We start from the raw sequence: 15,868 nt of genomic DNA, 5'->3' as shown, positions 1-15,868 counted from the left end.
ATATAAACAAACTCTTCTATTTACTTAGACGTAAATACTCTTTTTGGATAATTAAGTAGTTTTAATAAATTTTATCCATGTGTTGCAGGTGGGGTTTGTAATTTTTTTTTTCTTCCCATAATAAAAGACCACAGCACTGCAGAGTCTGATATAAAAAAAAAAATCATAGAAGCATGGCAAAAACAACAGTAGGAGTTCTCGCCTTAAAACCAGAGTTTTCAATAACGTACCACTTGATGCTAACACTGTAATATTTATAGCGTTGAGAAATACAAAAGGTAAGATTCACATATTAATTTTAATTGATCACATAAAGAGCAAATGATGGCTGATGCCTTGTTAAACTGCTAAATGTAATCTTACACAAGGGCTAATTTCTACTTTTCATATACAGACCCATTAGTCCCACTGACTTGGATGGCACGCACATAGATTGATCCACAGATAAATTGAGTTCGCTGCAAAACACTGGCGAGGTTGCCAGGAGTATTTTAATATTTGCATTTCCTTTCTGTTGTGCATTGAAATGGCCTGAACTTGCAAGATGCTGAGAGGTCTCAACTCTCATTAACTTTAATGGGACTCTGAAATCACTAGAGAGGAAGTGTTCAATTCTGAGAAGACGCAACATAAAAATTGTAACTTTAGCTTTATATTCATCTGTATTTTCATACTTTGCGTGCTGTTTTGTCCACACGGAAAATAACTGTTTAGCCGACTTGGTGGCCAAAACGTAAAGAATTAAAAGAACAGGGCAGCAACACTTTACGCTTCTTTCTGAAGGGGTACAGAGACGAAACAATATATACAAGGAAAAGGAAATCTTCCAGCTCGATTTTGGTTCCTTTGGCCATTCTAGCCACAAAAAAGGAGACAAGCAAGACTGCACAAAGGAAAGGCTGAAGAAGGGAAGAAGGGGAGCTAGAGCCCCTGGCAAGACATGAACTCGCCTTTGTTTGAGGATTTGCGTGGAGAGAAAGAGCCCACCATCTTACCGCAGTCTCTAGAACATGGATTAGAAAGAGACAACCAGCCAAACCCACAGGCCTCTAACGTGCTTAGTCTGCCTTTATAAAAACAACCGGTTGTAAGAAAACACTCTTTTGCAAATATATTTAAGAAACAGTTTGGTTGTGAGACTTCAAAACCTATTAATAGAAGTAGATGGGCAACTTTCTTTAAACTGTGGTCCCAGATTTCTGGGAACCTACACAAAACACGGGGCAATTTCAGATGCCCTTTGACCTTGAATTCTAAAGAAAGGAGAACAACTACTCCATGAACTACCTTTCTTGGTTTTCTATTCTTTAAATTCAGGTATCATTATTAAAAAGCCCCTACCGTTAACCACACTATTCTTAATAAATTACCTCAATCTACAAGGCACCATAATATTCTTGTCCTGTAAAATCCCAGCGAACTCAGTGGCTTAGGTATTATCCATCGGAACTCAACGCTATAAAATAACACTGCCTACAGCTCGCCACGTCTGAACAGCCTATACAGTAGCCTACGGAATCCCGAGATAAAGCCTGACCCTTCTAAGTCATTGGTAAAAATACCTTTAAACTCTAATAGGAGCAAAAAATCACCCTAGATTCCATGCGTGCTTAAGTCACATTTAGTAAGAACACCCCCAACTCTAAAATCCCATGACGGTCTAGTTTTAGTCCATTATGAGTTTTCAAATAGCACTTAGGAGCATAAAATTTATTAATGAGAAACAACATTATACACTTATACATCTCCTTTTTGTCTGACATCCTGTGGGATTCAAAGTGCCTTGCAAACTTAGCGGAGCAATCTGAAGAATACACGAAGCCACCGCTTCATTCACAACTGAACACCAGCCATTTCTGGGGCAAAGTGGCAGTTACCACCACCACTGGCAGCTGCAAAATGAGCAAGATGAGAAGCGAAGAACAGTAAATACAAGGAACATAGCAGGAGGAGCTTGTCAGCAGCGCGTGGGTTTATACATGGCTCTTCTTGCTAACGGAACTATTTTCTTCAAATTTCGGTTGCGAAACACTCTTCCCTGAGTGTCAGCGGCAGGTTTACTTCAGATAATTAAAACAAAGCAATTTTAAAAATAAATTCAAGTATCTCGTTTCAAAGTCCCCAAGAAGATCGTTCAACGGATTTTTCAAAGGAAAGAAGCTGAAGATTTAAATATTCACCGACACCCCCCCCCCATGACTTGCCAACATGTGCCAAGCGTCTGCCTAACGCAATTTCAAACGGACGAGACTACTCACGCCACCCACCCCCAAAACGGGGCTTGTAATGGAAAGTCTGACAGACCCTTAACTATAGTGGCACTACTGGGTGCAGCTATAATATTACCCTCATAATTCTACTATATAATAACAACAAAGGAAAAAAAAGGTGAAGGGTCATTGCGCTTTGTCTTTAGAATTAAGATGGCTGTCTTCATCCTTACAGCGTACTCTTAATTCTGGAGACACGTCTTAATAACCTCTAAATAGTTCCAACAAAAGAGCCGTGTCAGAGGAATGAGCAGGCCCCAAGGTGTTTCAACTGGAGTGTTTTCATCTGCCTTTATTGCTCTATCCCTCTCCAGAATTAAGGCAATAACCTGTGATAAATTATTCAGGAACTGCTACAGGGATCAAAGCAAAATCATTCTGTTAAAGTGCTGTTTGCAACATTTGGCACTTAGTGTGAAAACTTTTAATGTGTGCAAGCTGAAAATCAAGGATTTTAAATAATTTAACAGCATGGAGTTTCTACAAACCAGCTAAAGATAGCATGTTGCTATTTAACTGCTTTTTCCTCCGATCCTTTTTTTTCCATGCGTTTCTAGCAAATCTGATGATGTCACAACTATAAACAAAGTACTACTGAGATTCCGGCTACCCAGTCGATATGTTACTTAACTGGATTGTCAAGAGAAACCTTGAAATTCTTCGGAGAAAATTAGCCGCTGTCTTAATACTGGACATTTTTCCCATTAATACAAAAATGTAAAGGAGGAAGTAGCAAAAAAAGAAAAAAAAGAAGAAAAAAGGAAAGCAAAGCACAAAATTACTTAAGCCATCTTCAATTATATTTGATCTCCCTGGAAAAGAAACCGAAACAGAACGTTTTGTATGCAGATGTAAAGATTACAAATGTATTTTAAAAAGAAAGAGCTCCCTTGTTGTGACTGTTTTTCAACGGTGTATTTCAGAAGTATTAAAACCCAAAAAACCCTAGCCAGTTAGAAAGTCCTAGTAAAAGCCACAAATTAAATGAATTTGGCAGTCCTGGACCATTTTCATAGTGATATTTTAACAGTGTCATCTCCCTGTGGATGGGAATACTAAGTGTTTTATTGAAGAACTGAACTGGTTTTGTTTTCACTACTTGCAAAATGAAGTACCTGAAAGCACTTTTGCATGTATTATTTATTCATCGTGATAGAAAAATAGCTTTAACCTAATAAATTATGTTTAAGAGAATTTAGAGCAAAAGTTTTGTTTATGATAAAGCAACAGATTTAGTCCTTTATCAGTAGCTTAAAGCACCAAGTTTTCTTTATACAAATTAGACAGATGGTGCTTACAGTAGAATTTACTAAAGGTCTGTCACAACAAATGCAGCCAAGCTGCATATTTAATCACTGCAGAACCTTGTCTACCTGCAGCTGCCAACTGCTAATCCAATTTCCCTGATAAATGTGGCAAGAGACACGATCAGCAATAAAGAGCATCTAACTCCATTTTCCTGCAGGGCGTCTTTTGATGAACATTTAGGACGGAAGCACGGAGTGCACTGTGTGGCCCGGGCTTGTGGCAGCTGCATGCATTTTGAAGACACAGTTCTCAGGTTACTCACTTAATTCTGCCACTATCATTATGTTGCTATTGATCTCAGTAGCTCTTGTCTACACAGCATTACTCTAGATGAAGCTGAATCAGGCAGTTATCATGCATCAAACTTGCTCAAAAGCCTGGAGATTTCCCCTTAATTACTTGTGATTTTATTTGCAAATACCGTTAAAGTGTAATCAAGCAGTCACTTTCCAGGGTCGTTAAGAACTTGCTAGTTTAGGAATATATCACCGGCACTCCATTAAAATTTCTCTACCAAGATGGGTTCAAGCAAACCAGACAGGGCAACAGCAAAATTATTTTAATAAACTGAACCCTCACATGAGAGAAATACAGTTTCCTACAGAAAGGGTAATGCTATCAAATGACCTCTTTGTTCTAATTTTTAGGCGTTGTAACTTGAAAATATAGGAGATGAGTCTACCACAGATGAACTGCGTCTATGCCATAAATGAAAAGTTACTAAAATTAAATACATAAAGCAACAACAAATACATAAAGCAACAACGATTGAGGAAACTAGAATTAAGTAATTGTCGAAATAACCTTAAGTACTATTTTAAAAAAAATATTAGCTTAAATCAAGCGGATTTTGTGAACTGTGCATCTTCTCGTAACGTCAGAGATGCACCACAGGCAAATTATTTACTAAATATTTCTAGCGTATCTGTTTCTTTTCTTATGAAAGGAAGTGGATAAATATGACGATGTAGTATTTAAGCGTCCATCGCATTTTAAAATAGCAAATTAAAAATTACTGTTCGGGTTTCTTCAGCATCACCCTGCGCAGCTGAAATGAGCACTCCAGTGTGCATTGTTAACTATTTATGCAGTGACGGGAGAGGGGGATCTCTTTAATGCAATAGTGCTCTAATATATTATCATTCCTGATGATGCAGCTTCTGTCTAGCAAGTCTTTTTCTTCCCTAAAATATACTGTTGTTTTGACACAAACAGCTTGCTACACTTAAGGATTTTACTAATAAAACATAATGTTGTGTTAGATATTATGACTGTTGCCACAGCTGAACTGACTTGTCAAATCAATCCTAATATGGCTCCCACAGGCACATAAAAACCTTATTTAGCTATCAGTTATCCTAATCACTTTGTTCAGTTTAAGGGTGCAATACTTCAAGACCAGTTCCTATTTATACATATATGCCCAGCCATTTAATAAAGTCTTGATTTATATAATAAATTCTTGTTTGAAAAAATACTTTAAAGCAGCAGTGTTTTATCAAGTGTGTTACAACATGTCTCCTCATACCCCCAAATAAATATGTTAATACATACAAACAGGATACTCACATGGCAAAGGGCAATATTACATATGAAACAGATGAGCTACCACCGAAGACAAATTTGTCCCTTTGATTATAAATGGGGATCAAATGGGGTCACTTGATCCGCAAAGCACTGAAAAATCCCAAGGCCTTTCTAAAATCTTTGTACAAAGTTTATTTAGGACAGTCATTTGCAGCCTTTTTATCTCTACCGTCTGCATTCCTAGTTCGATATACGTATACGGGTATAAATACACATATAAGTATAGAGGTATATACATGCCAAGAGAGAGAGAAGAGATGACAAGCTTGTTGCTAAATGCTTGCCCCACTATTAGATTTTCCCATCAATAATTTCTTTCTCTATAATTGAAATAAACCTACCTTTGCTTCTTCTTGTTCAAAACTACTGTTGAATATCTGAGTCACGCTTTCAAACGAAACTGTGAGAGGGAGCATGAAATTCTCAAACTCATCCTCGTCTTCCCCTACAGGAAAAGAAACCAAACCAGCAAAAACATCACATCATATTCACGCTGTTGTTCGGAAGGGTCAGTCTCTTAGGCTGTTACAGAAAAATCTCACTGACATCATGGGAACTTTCATATGACCTACAGGAACAAAAACCTGAGGTTTGACATATTTTTACTGAGCTATGAACAAAGAAGACAAATTGTTGATCGCAAACAACTTCTACCCGAGACTGGCACATCTCTGCGTTTCACATCTTTCTCTTTCTCATATTTCTGTTTTCTCTGTTAATCTGACAGCGTTTCTTCAGTACCCTGGAAGAATATTCACATAAGAAAGTCAAGACGCAACAGTTAGAAAACGTTAAATTTAAAACTGCAACAATAAATTAGACCCTTTTCACATGTGTGTGTTTAAATCACAATCTTGTACGATCGTATGCTATTTTTTCTACCTCCTACCTACTTAGTATACAGAACAAACCTGCCGTGGAAATAAATCTGGACTGTGTCGGGGTTATTCGCGTGACGCTATTGCCTCATTTGTTTCAGAAGGTGTGAATTTAGAGAAAAAGAAACAAGATGTGGGTGGGGTAAAAAGAGATTGTCTTGGTTAGACAGTTGGAAGGTAACCTGGAAGCCTGGATTGTTTTTGTTTTGTCATGACACTGAATAAGTAACTATCAACAACTTTTCAGAAATGGCAATTTGCATGAGGATTGTTGGTACTCACGCTACTTATCTTTAGGCCCTTAATGAGGGTAGCTGGCCTCTCACATGCAGATTTCCCCTCGAGAGTAATTCAGAGTCGGAGTTCAATTTATGTTCTTTAAAGAACTCTTTGCTATAGGGCTTCTCACTCTCCTCTCCTCATTGGCAAAGTCTGGCAAACTAAGTTGCAGTTGAAGTTAGGAGGAGTCTTCTGTGTGTCAAATTGGTTGTGCAAAGTTAGCGTAAGCTTTACAGTTTAGTGTCTACACTTCACATACCCATCTGTAAAATGGGCTTAATTCCAACCTCTTTTATCTCTAGCGATACTGCGAAGACCAAATCACTCACCCCAGCACAACAGTAAGAATGACAGAAAAGGCCAAGAAGAAGAAAGGCCAGGAAGAAAAAATAGTCACAACAAAAAGCAAAGCACGGACTAACACATAAATCCAGATGACGATAAAGAAAAAAAAATATATCAAAATACTCAGTGGCTTGTCATTAAGCTAGGATGAGACATCTTCTGAACTGAAAGAGGCAAATACCCTCTGACAGAAATAATTGTGATCCTGCAATTAAGACTGCCTCATAACAATGTAAATATTAACAATGGAGAGGAAAGGAAAGTTGCAGAGGCAGCCGCAATTATGGCATTTCCTCAGCTCTGAATACTTGGCTTTGTGACCTGAGCTGCTTCGCTTTCATACAGGGCTTTCGTGCGCGGTTTTCCGGATTTTTCTTAAAAGCAAAGGAAATACTTTGAATAACTTACTGCTACTGCACCGGTTAGCCACAGTTACAGAGCCTTCAAATTGCAATATCTGCTCAAGAACTTCCTTAAACTAGCAAAATGACTGACCAAATCTGGGACTTGCATCCTGCACCTGCGGCAGAACCAAGGAGGGTGAGAGGCTTTGTGCTAGATTTCAAAGCTACTCCTGGCAGCGATAGGATCTGGTGGACTTTGGGAAAATCCAATCCTGTCCATCTTCGTCCACCTCCTCTGCCATCTTCTCTCTGCTCCTTTCAACCAGAGCCAGTCTTTTTATTTGTCATTTCTGGACCCTTGTGTCCTCTTCCGATTACTCACAGTAACCCCAGACTACTCATCCAGCTCTTTGTTTTTATCTCCTTCCTTTGCCAACTCCAGCTCCCCAGGCAGTTCTAGTACAGTATTAGTTTCTGCGCTCCCAATCTCTTTGCTCGACCAGCACCAGCTTCCTCTTACCCTCCGAGGAGCTAAACTATTTCTATACAGAATCACAGAATCATTAAGGTTGGAAGAGACCTGCAAGATCATCAAGTCCAACCATCAACCCAACCCCACCATGCCCACTAAACCATGTCCCGCAGGGCCACGTCCACACATTCCTTGAACACCTCCAGGGATGGCGACTCCAGCATATCCTGATGCTTTTCTCCTTTTCATTCCTTATCAAATTTTCCTTGGAGCAAAAAAATTAATAAATAAAGACCAATCATTTAGAAAGGAGTCCCGTGCTGGTATTGTCCCATGCCAGCGTACAGACTAACAGAAGTCATTTGGATATGGCTCTACGCAGGATCAGGCCTCCGTTGTTACTTATAGAGTTCTCAGGAGAAACCTGAATTACCACAACATAGCAAAAGTAACGCTCCCTCTCACCTGGAGCGCCGTGTATCACTAGAAGTCAATCTCCACTAAGATACCACGTACACATCCAAATTCAAGACGAACCCTTCCTGAAGGTGGAATCTCAAGCACACTTCGTTAAAAAGTTGGGAAGACCAAAGAACTACCAGAATGTCCAGTGTTGACTGGGACCAATGCTTCACTTCCGGAAACAGGTAAGGGGAAATCTTATGTACTGTTTCTGTTTTAAACTTCAGTGTAGGCAGTCAAGAAAGAGTATACAATTAGGATCCTACATAGTATTGCCCTATTAATCAAACAATGCGTAACTTTTAGAAAAGCAACACTAATTACTACCTATACATTTCTTTGGCATTCCTGTACAAGCCATGTTCACATCCCATGAGCAGTACAATATTCACACAGAACGGAAGAAACTATCCTAAACGAACCCATCATGCTAAATTGTTCATTTTCTATAATTCAGACTACGCATACGCGTCCTTATTACATCCCTTGAAAGAAAAGAGATGCCTCCCTTGTAAGTTATAGTAGACCTGTGTGTGGCTTACAGCAATGGCTTCACTTGGAGAGGTTTGGCACTCAGCATGACCGCATATACCTGGAAGTACAGGACGCTGACAAATCATGCTGAATAGCTCCTGAAGGTATTTTCTACAGCTTAGATCTACTCCTCTTGGTAGTGCAGAAGAAAAAGGGATTAAAATATGTTAATCCTAGCACAAACTTTTATTTAAACATAACATTTACTGGCATTCTTGTATTCGTTTTGGTTACTATATACTTCACAGAAACAGTTTACTTTCAAAATATTGGATTAAGAATCTTGGACAAAACAATGCAATTCTAAATGCCAAAAAAATTATTAACCTGGGGCATGTAAGGAATTCTAAGTCTAACTTCATATGAATATAATTAAAGTAATTCAACAGAAACCGAAGTGCATTTTGAAGCAAATACCAACTAATATATTACTGTTCTTTCCCACAATTTTGCCAGTCGCTCCAACAGCACATTATTTAAAATGTAAATATTCTGAATTTACTGTATTCAACTCATCTCCAAAAATATTTCTACATCAAACAATTACTTAAAACAATCCCCCCAACAAAATTTCATCTTAATTTTGTTTCCATGTAAATTGTTTGTCATTCAGAGAAAAGGATTTTATATAAAGCTCTTCATTTAATTTGGAAAAAAAAAAACCAACCTCAGAAGACAATTGGTAGAATGCTTTTTTGTCTAAAAATGCCACTTTGCACCATTTGAAAATATCTTTTGATTCACAAGGCAAGAATATCCCCATTTAATGCTTGCACAAATACATAGAAAGGACAGTTTGTGTACACCTTCTTTTTTAAATTTGGATCCTAAACCACAACTTGTACCTGTCTGTGTCTCTAGCTGGGCTTTCCTATCGGTTCAAACCCAAACAAAATTATTCCAGCAGGAACACAAAGGACGATAGCCAAAAGACCGATGTATATTTTCTCCAGATATTCCTAATCATTTCAGATGTTGTAGAGCTGTTAATGCAGAGGAATCACGACCTCTATCAGCTTGCAGCCAGTCATAAGTCACATGCCTGCATTTTGTCTGACACATATTTACACAACCTCTACTTTGAGATGTGATTTTTAACACCTGCGATCTTGTTTTTACCACATCTGGTTTTTTCCCCCTGTAGGAAAAGTTACTGAAACTGCACGTGTAACCCATTTTATATTAGAAAATTGTACCTATTGCTTACGTTATACGACACTGAGCCAGTACTGAAAGCAGTTTATCTGCAAGTAAATGCAGGTCCAGCTCACAGTTGCCATTCTTTTAAGAAAAAGCCGATAAATATGGTTCAGTCTTGCCTCAAAGTTAACTGTTTTCAGCACTGTTCAGTGGTAGACAGTACAGGCACCCATTACCAGCAAGGGGAGTTACAGCTACTGTTAGCTTATGACTGTTGCGTCAACCTCTTCTGCACGCATGTTGCCTAGTTAAGCCCTTGTATGAGGGTTGGAAATGAGTACACAGAAGACTTGACTTCTTATTTCTTGAAGGCCCTCACCAGCGGCCCCCCTCGGAACACCTATAGGCAACCGTCCTCACGAAAGCAGTCTGTTGTAAGGCTGATCCTCAGCAGACGTAAGCCCACGACTCTCAACGGGGCCTCTGATCAGAACAGAGGCAATTTGTGACGTGCTGCATTCTTCACCATCAGCTTCTTCAACACACGATTTGTTTCGGTGTTAATTTTGACAAGCCCAGCCTTCCCCGTTTAGACAACGGAGAGCCAATCATGCAGACAGAGTTCTGCATTTCACTCCAGCAGCCAAGGGCGGTGCCTGGATTCAAAGTGACCGAGTCCTTTATCACATCTAGCTATTAAAGCGTGCACTGGGTTTTATGCCTGTCTAACCTCCCTAATTTCCAAAGGACCACTCAAAAAGTAACCCCAAGTGCTCGTTTAAATATTTCTGGCTGAACTGCAGAACTCTTGTCAATGTTTTTATTAAAACTCGGACTGTCTTGTATACTGGGAACTTGCACAAGGAATTGAAATAAAAAACCCTTCTACTAGAAGCCGGAAGGTTCTGGCATAATCAGTACATCACCTGGAAGCGCAAAGTACTTACTCAAGCGCTTCATGTTGTAAATCCTCATACTTAATACAAAAAAGTGCTTCTGTACAAAAAATAACTCATCTTGCTTATTTCTCCAACAGACGGCGACACACAAATACATTGTTATTGCCTAATGCCATAAATCTCAAAAGTTGATAGACAGTGACTTAAATACCAACTATAACATATTTACTGTACAATTAAACTGCTGTTCGAGTGGTTTGATAATGTTAAAAGTTCATAGTATTACACAAGACAGCAAGGTGTCTCAGGGACCCGGGAAGAGGACCTTACCTAAATCCACCATGAGAAGACGAGTGAGAGCAGTGTAGAACACTGTCCGGCACCTAAGGTCACCGAGGCTGTAATTATCGCTGACGCCCAAGAAAGGGAAGTGCTTACTCTGTTGAAACAGAAGCGTATGAAAAGTTAAGCGTTCTACAAAATTTACTACGCACGACGTTTTTTTTAGCGTAGTAAGGAAACTTACTGTGTGATTCTGAAGCATGAATTTCACAGCCTCTATTTTCACAAGCTTTTTCAGGAGACTATAAGTGGCAGGTGTTAAGGAAAACTCAGCTGCGCAGCATTATGATGACATTATCAGGTTGTGCAAACTTTCCGGAATTTTTAGTGAGAAAAAAAAATCCTAACCGAAACAACAACAAATGCCAAAATATGTGAATTTCAGCTAGAACTATATGTCACGGAGATATTCTTTAGAAGACTAAAGACCATAATCTATTATTAATTAAAGCAATTACTTCTCATGGCATATATCCTAGTCACAAAAGAGACGCATGAACTAAATGACTTTTATAATTAAACGGAGAGTTTCTGATAATAAATGGTGCTGTTTTCTCACCAGATAGACCCATGTTATCAACATGTAAATAAATAAATAAGAAAAAGGGGTTTTGCACCCGCCTGTGTTGAAGACGGCTGGCACTTGGCAATGGGACTGGCAGCAGCCCTAAGCAGCTCTGAAGTAATGGCCTCAAAATCGCAGAGGTGATCTTCCAGACCCGTCAAAAATCACATTTAATTCGTTTCAGTTACAACAGATAAAAATGCATCTCATCCACACTAAGCTATGTGAAACACTTAACCAAAGTATTTTCAGGTGTATAAAGAACTGAATGGAAATTTCTTAAGAACGTACAAAGTCTCAGAGCCAGAGCAAAATCTGTAACAAGGCGGTACAGCTGGGAATTTTGGACGTTATCTCTGGATACTTCCACAGGAATCCCAGTTTCTTCCACTTTATAAAATATAAAGCCAATCTGACTCCTGCTAAGCGTAAACGGAAATCTCCCACTCCCCAAACCGGCTAAATTCCAGGCAGGGAGAGTCCAGACGGCAGGTAACTGCAGCAGCACAGCGTCGGCCCCAGCCACCACGCTCTGCTCTCCACGCAGGCCCCTCGGGAAGGTCTACAGCTCTGGTCGGGGCATTGCACCAGCCAAGCTACGGGACCGCTGGGCTGAAGCTCCCGGCCCTGGCCCAGCGGGATAAGCTTGAGTCTGTTTGCACCTACTTGTATACAAAGGCTCCCGGGGAGATGCACGCTAACTGACACGGAGGCAAGGTATTGCCTGGACTGCGTAGATTCTACAGATCGCACATTCTAGCGTGACTTAACTAGGCAGTTACACCTGATGAAATATAGTATTATTCTTAAGCTTTCTTTTAAAAAGCACGAGAAATCGTATTAAATTAAAAGTCGATTTTGCAAAAACTATGTTATAGAAGCCCTTAAAGTTCAGGCAGTTAAGACTTGTTTCACAACTCAAATCCTTTCCTCGCTGTGTGAATTATGAACATCTCTAAGAGCACGAGGACACACCGTCTCGGATGACACCAACTTTTGGGGTTGGGCAGAGGAGATAATACTGCGTATTCCACTAAGAGCCACGCTGACATCTTTGTGAGCTTTGGTACAGAGGTAAGCGCTGCCGTGAGGGATGTTTGCAAACAAGGAGTGAGAGAATGGCCAAAGCGATGGCCTGGATTTTCTGACTCCTGCGTCTCCTTCATTTGACATAAAATTGCTGGATGACCCTCAGCGAGTCAGTTCAATTCCACTGTCTCAGTTCTGCATCTGTAAAATGGGGATATAAAAGGCTTTGTGATATCCACATATACTAATACACTTTTTCAGGAATGTCGTAGAAAAATTCAAAACCCAGAAGCACTGAAGACATTGAATGAAATGACTTATGGGCTTGTACATTCTACAATGAGTATCATAAAGCCAGGACTCATTAGTTTCTGGAACACTGTTGATCCCTGGCATTGATGAAGTTCTTGAAGAAATAATCAGTATGACTGCATAATTCAGACTGTACAGTAGTGCCTACAGCCATGTACAAACAAATACCCATAACACTTATTATTGGTACCATTGTCTTCTTTCTTTTTTTGAGTGCTTGCCTCACTCTGCCATTCCTGCACATAATTGATTGAAGAGTTCGATTACTTTTATGGGAATAAACAATTTCCCTTTTCATTTTAAATGGATTAAGTTCTTTTTAAACAGCTGAAAGTGTAAGAATAGGTTTTATAGCCGCTGTTGGAAAATCTCCTAATCTAGTTTTAAGATGATGCTCCTTTATCAATCTATAACATTTGACATAGCATTACCTGGTTTTATATTGCAAAGCTACATAGGGTTTTTTTTTCCCCCGCCCCTGTTACAAGGGAGAGCCTTTCATAACATTGTGAGGCTAACAAAGACATGGCTACACAATTTTTGGAAGACCATAAATATTTTACCCCAAGTTATTATACAAAATAACAACGAAACTGTAGTTATTATGCTACAAAAATATACAGTGGAAAAGTTAATTATTAGAAAGAACGAAACATGCATGAGGGAGCACTATGGCTTCAAAGACATAAAGGAATGACGAACATATTCCATTATGTAAATGAATTCAAAGATATTTCACAACTGATCAGCTAGGAGGGACATAATGATTTATAATTCAAATAACTGAGCTTTGAAATCAAATTGGGCTAATATCTTTCGAAATATGCAAACCTGGAATAATTGTGAAAGTAATGTAAACCATGACACCAGCTCCAATCATTTGTTGCCTTTGTTGTTAATACTGTCTTATGTTTTTTCTTCTTTTTTTTCCCTGTTATACAGTATAGTTGCTGGAATTACCGTTTGCTTTTAATTCTAGATTATCCTTTAGAAAAAGGCTATTACACACATAAAAAAAGAAAAATACCGATTTCTTAGACTGTGTAGAAGGTGATTGACGTACAGGAAAGTACTGAAATTAAATAAATTATTATTTTAACCTTTCAGGCTAGGCACAATTTAATCTATAGCAAATACTGAAAATTGATCCACTGGATCCAGCATCTTAACAATACGCTCTTTCAAAGCAATATATACTTAATGCCTTTTAAAAAAATCCTAATACAATGTGAAAAGGCCAAAGTTTGCAATGCCAGGAAGTAGTTATAAACTACTTCATATGTTTGAAATAAAAAGTACTTCAGTATTATTATTAAAAAAACCCCTATTGGTAGAGTTTTTTATAGGGAAAAAATACATATCTTTAAAAGCCAAAATGACCAGTGAAATTGGGTTGTACATCATTTTCTGGGAAAAAGGAAAAACAGCCTCGACAGGTGTAATTTATCATTTTTCTGATTTAATACCAAAGAAATATATTAAAATAATAAAAAGAATCCTGAAATCCTCAAAATTTGTAGTGATAAATAGCCCTCCCTGTCTTTATTGCATTATGCCTACTAACAGAAATATTGCATGGTGGATTTTGCCAGACAAGGACGATTATTTTCCAATAAAAAGTTGCATATTAAATTCCAGCACAAAAGTGGGTGTCTAATACTTTTGAAATCTTTTATGGTTTGCCAGGGAACACAATTTTAAACTTAACTAATACAACATCACGGCGAAGCGAACCAGCATTATAGCCGCCTTTGTACAACCCCACCCATCTAAGCAGAAAAGCTACTGTTCTCACAATTTTTGTTTGAAGTATTTCCATCCAAAAGTAATTGAATAAATTTTTTGGTAGTTATGTTTTTAGTTCATCTCTCTTTTTACTAGTCTTCAAACATTTTACATTGATGTTTAAGATGTATATTTAGGAAGGCAGCGCTGCTTTACATCCTGATTCTGCACAGGGGTCTGAACTGCTCTTGCAACAGTTAGCAAGTTTATGCAAAGAAAAAAACCCACAATCTCGTCACAATTCTACTTTTCAGGAGAACTCAGGTTATTAAATACCTACTTTTTCCTCCTGTGTAGGTCCTGATACTATCATATCTATTTCGTGAACAGAAACTCATTTATTGCAAATGTAATTTGAGTAATTCGAAAACTAAAACTATCCAGACGTTTCAGCCTTGGAAAAGTATTATTTGCACCAATAGTTTATACTGACCCTCATTTTTGAGAGCGACCATGTGAATACGTGCCTTTGAAAGCCTCCAGAAGGCAATATAAAATGCTAGATGCTTGTTGGCTTTAGCAGCAATATGAGGCTCATTATTTCAGCAAGTATCTATCCAGAAATAAACAAGCAAGCACTTTACGTTAGGTGCACCCTGTTAAATTTCTCCATTATTTTGAAAGTGTTTCGAACCCTACTGAAGCAGTAAGTATATAGTATAAAAAAGGAGAGAGCTCATTAGTCTCTTCATAAATCTTATTAATGAAATAAATGTCTCCCCTTCTGTTTTTGTCAAATTCCTTAGTAATGATTCACTTTCAAGTCCTTTCCAGTCCTGTGATGCCATGAGAACATAAACACATGCATATTTAAAATATCAAGTTAGCTGCTTAATGGTAGTTCAAGTAAACATACAGAAGTACACGCTGTATGTTTTTCATCAAACAAAATTCACTTATGGTATGTGGAAACCCACACTCGCCTTTCAACCCAAGGAAATATATTAAAATTCTTCTCACATGATTAGAGTTCCATGGAAAAATAAAATGATATCAATTGTCATATTCCAGGTGCCTTCCCCTCTGCTTATCTAACAATCTCCTCTAGAAAATTACCAAAAAGTTGTTTTTATTTTAAAATAGGGAAGGATTTCAATATTGAATGTTTTCCTGAGCTCTGGTGGTTTATTGTCTGTCATATACCTTTAAATATTGTGCCACATCAAAACCAGCTACTACCTTTTTTTTTTTTTCAATCTTCTTGCTCGATTGACTGAAAAGTCAAAGAGCAGATGTTCTTCTCCAACTCACAATAAGTAAGTGAATATTAGACCAAGATACAATAGGTTTGCAACAGATAGCAAGTTAGCATCCACC

The 15,868-nt window shown here is 38.3% G+C and overlaps 1 protein-coding gene across 1 annotated transcript in view; it reads right to left on the bottom strand.

Moving 5' to 3' along the window:
- RANBP17 (RAN binding protein 17) overlaps nucleotides 1-15,868 on the bottom strand; it is a 163,572-nt gene that overhangs the window by 53,886 nt on the left and 93,818 nt on the right. Inside the window, exons 17-19 of the mRNA XM_059825591.1 lie at nucleotides 11,045-11,108; nucleotides 10,849-10,957; nucleotides 5,507-5,610 (exon numbers count right to left, since the gene is read on the bottom strand). Of these exons, the coding sequence (XP_059681574.1) occupies nucleotides 5,507-5,610; nucleotides 10,849-10,957; nucleotides 11,045-11,108 (277 nt within the window). The remainder of the gene's footprint in view (nucleotides 1-5,506; nucleotides 5,611-10,848; nucleotides 10,958-11,044; nucleotides 11,109-15,868) is intronic.

This window comes from Gavia stellata, chromosome 16 (genome assembly GCF_030936135.1).
Source record: "Gavia stellata isolate bGavSte3 chromosome 16, bGavSte3.hap2, whole genome shotgun sequence".
NCBI lineage: Eukaryota > Metazoa > Chordata > Aves > Gaviiformes > Gaviidae > Gavia > Gavia stellata.
The sequence above is the reverse complement of the archived record's forward strand: the minus strand, read 5'-3'. Positions and strand labels throughout refer to the sequence as shown.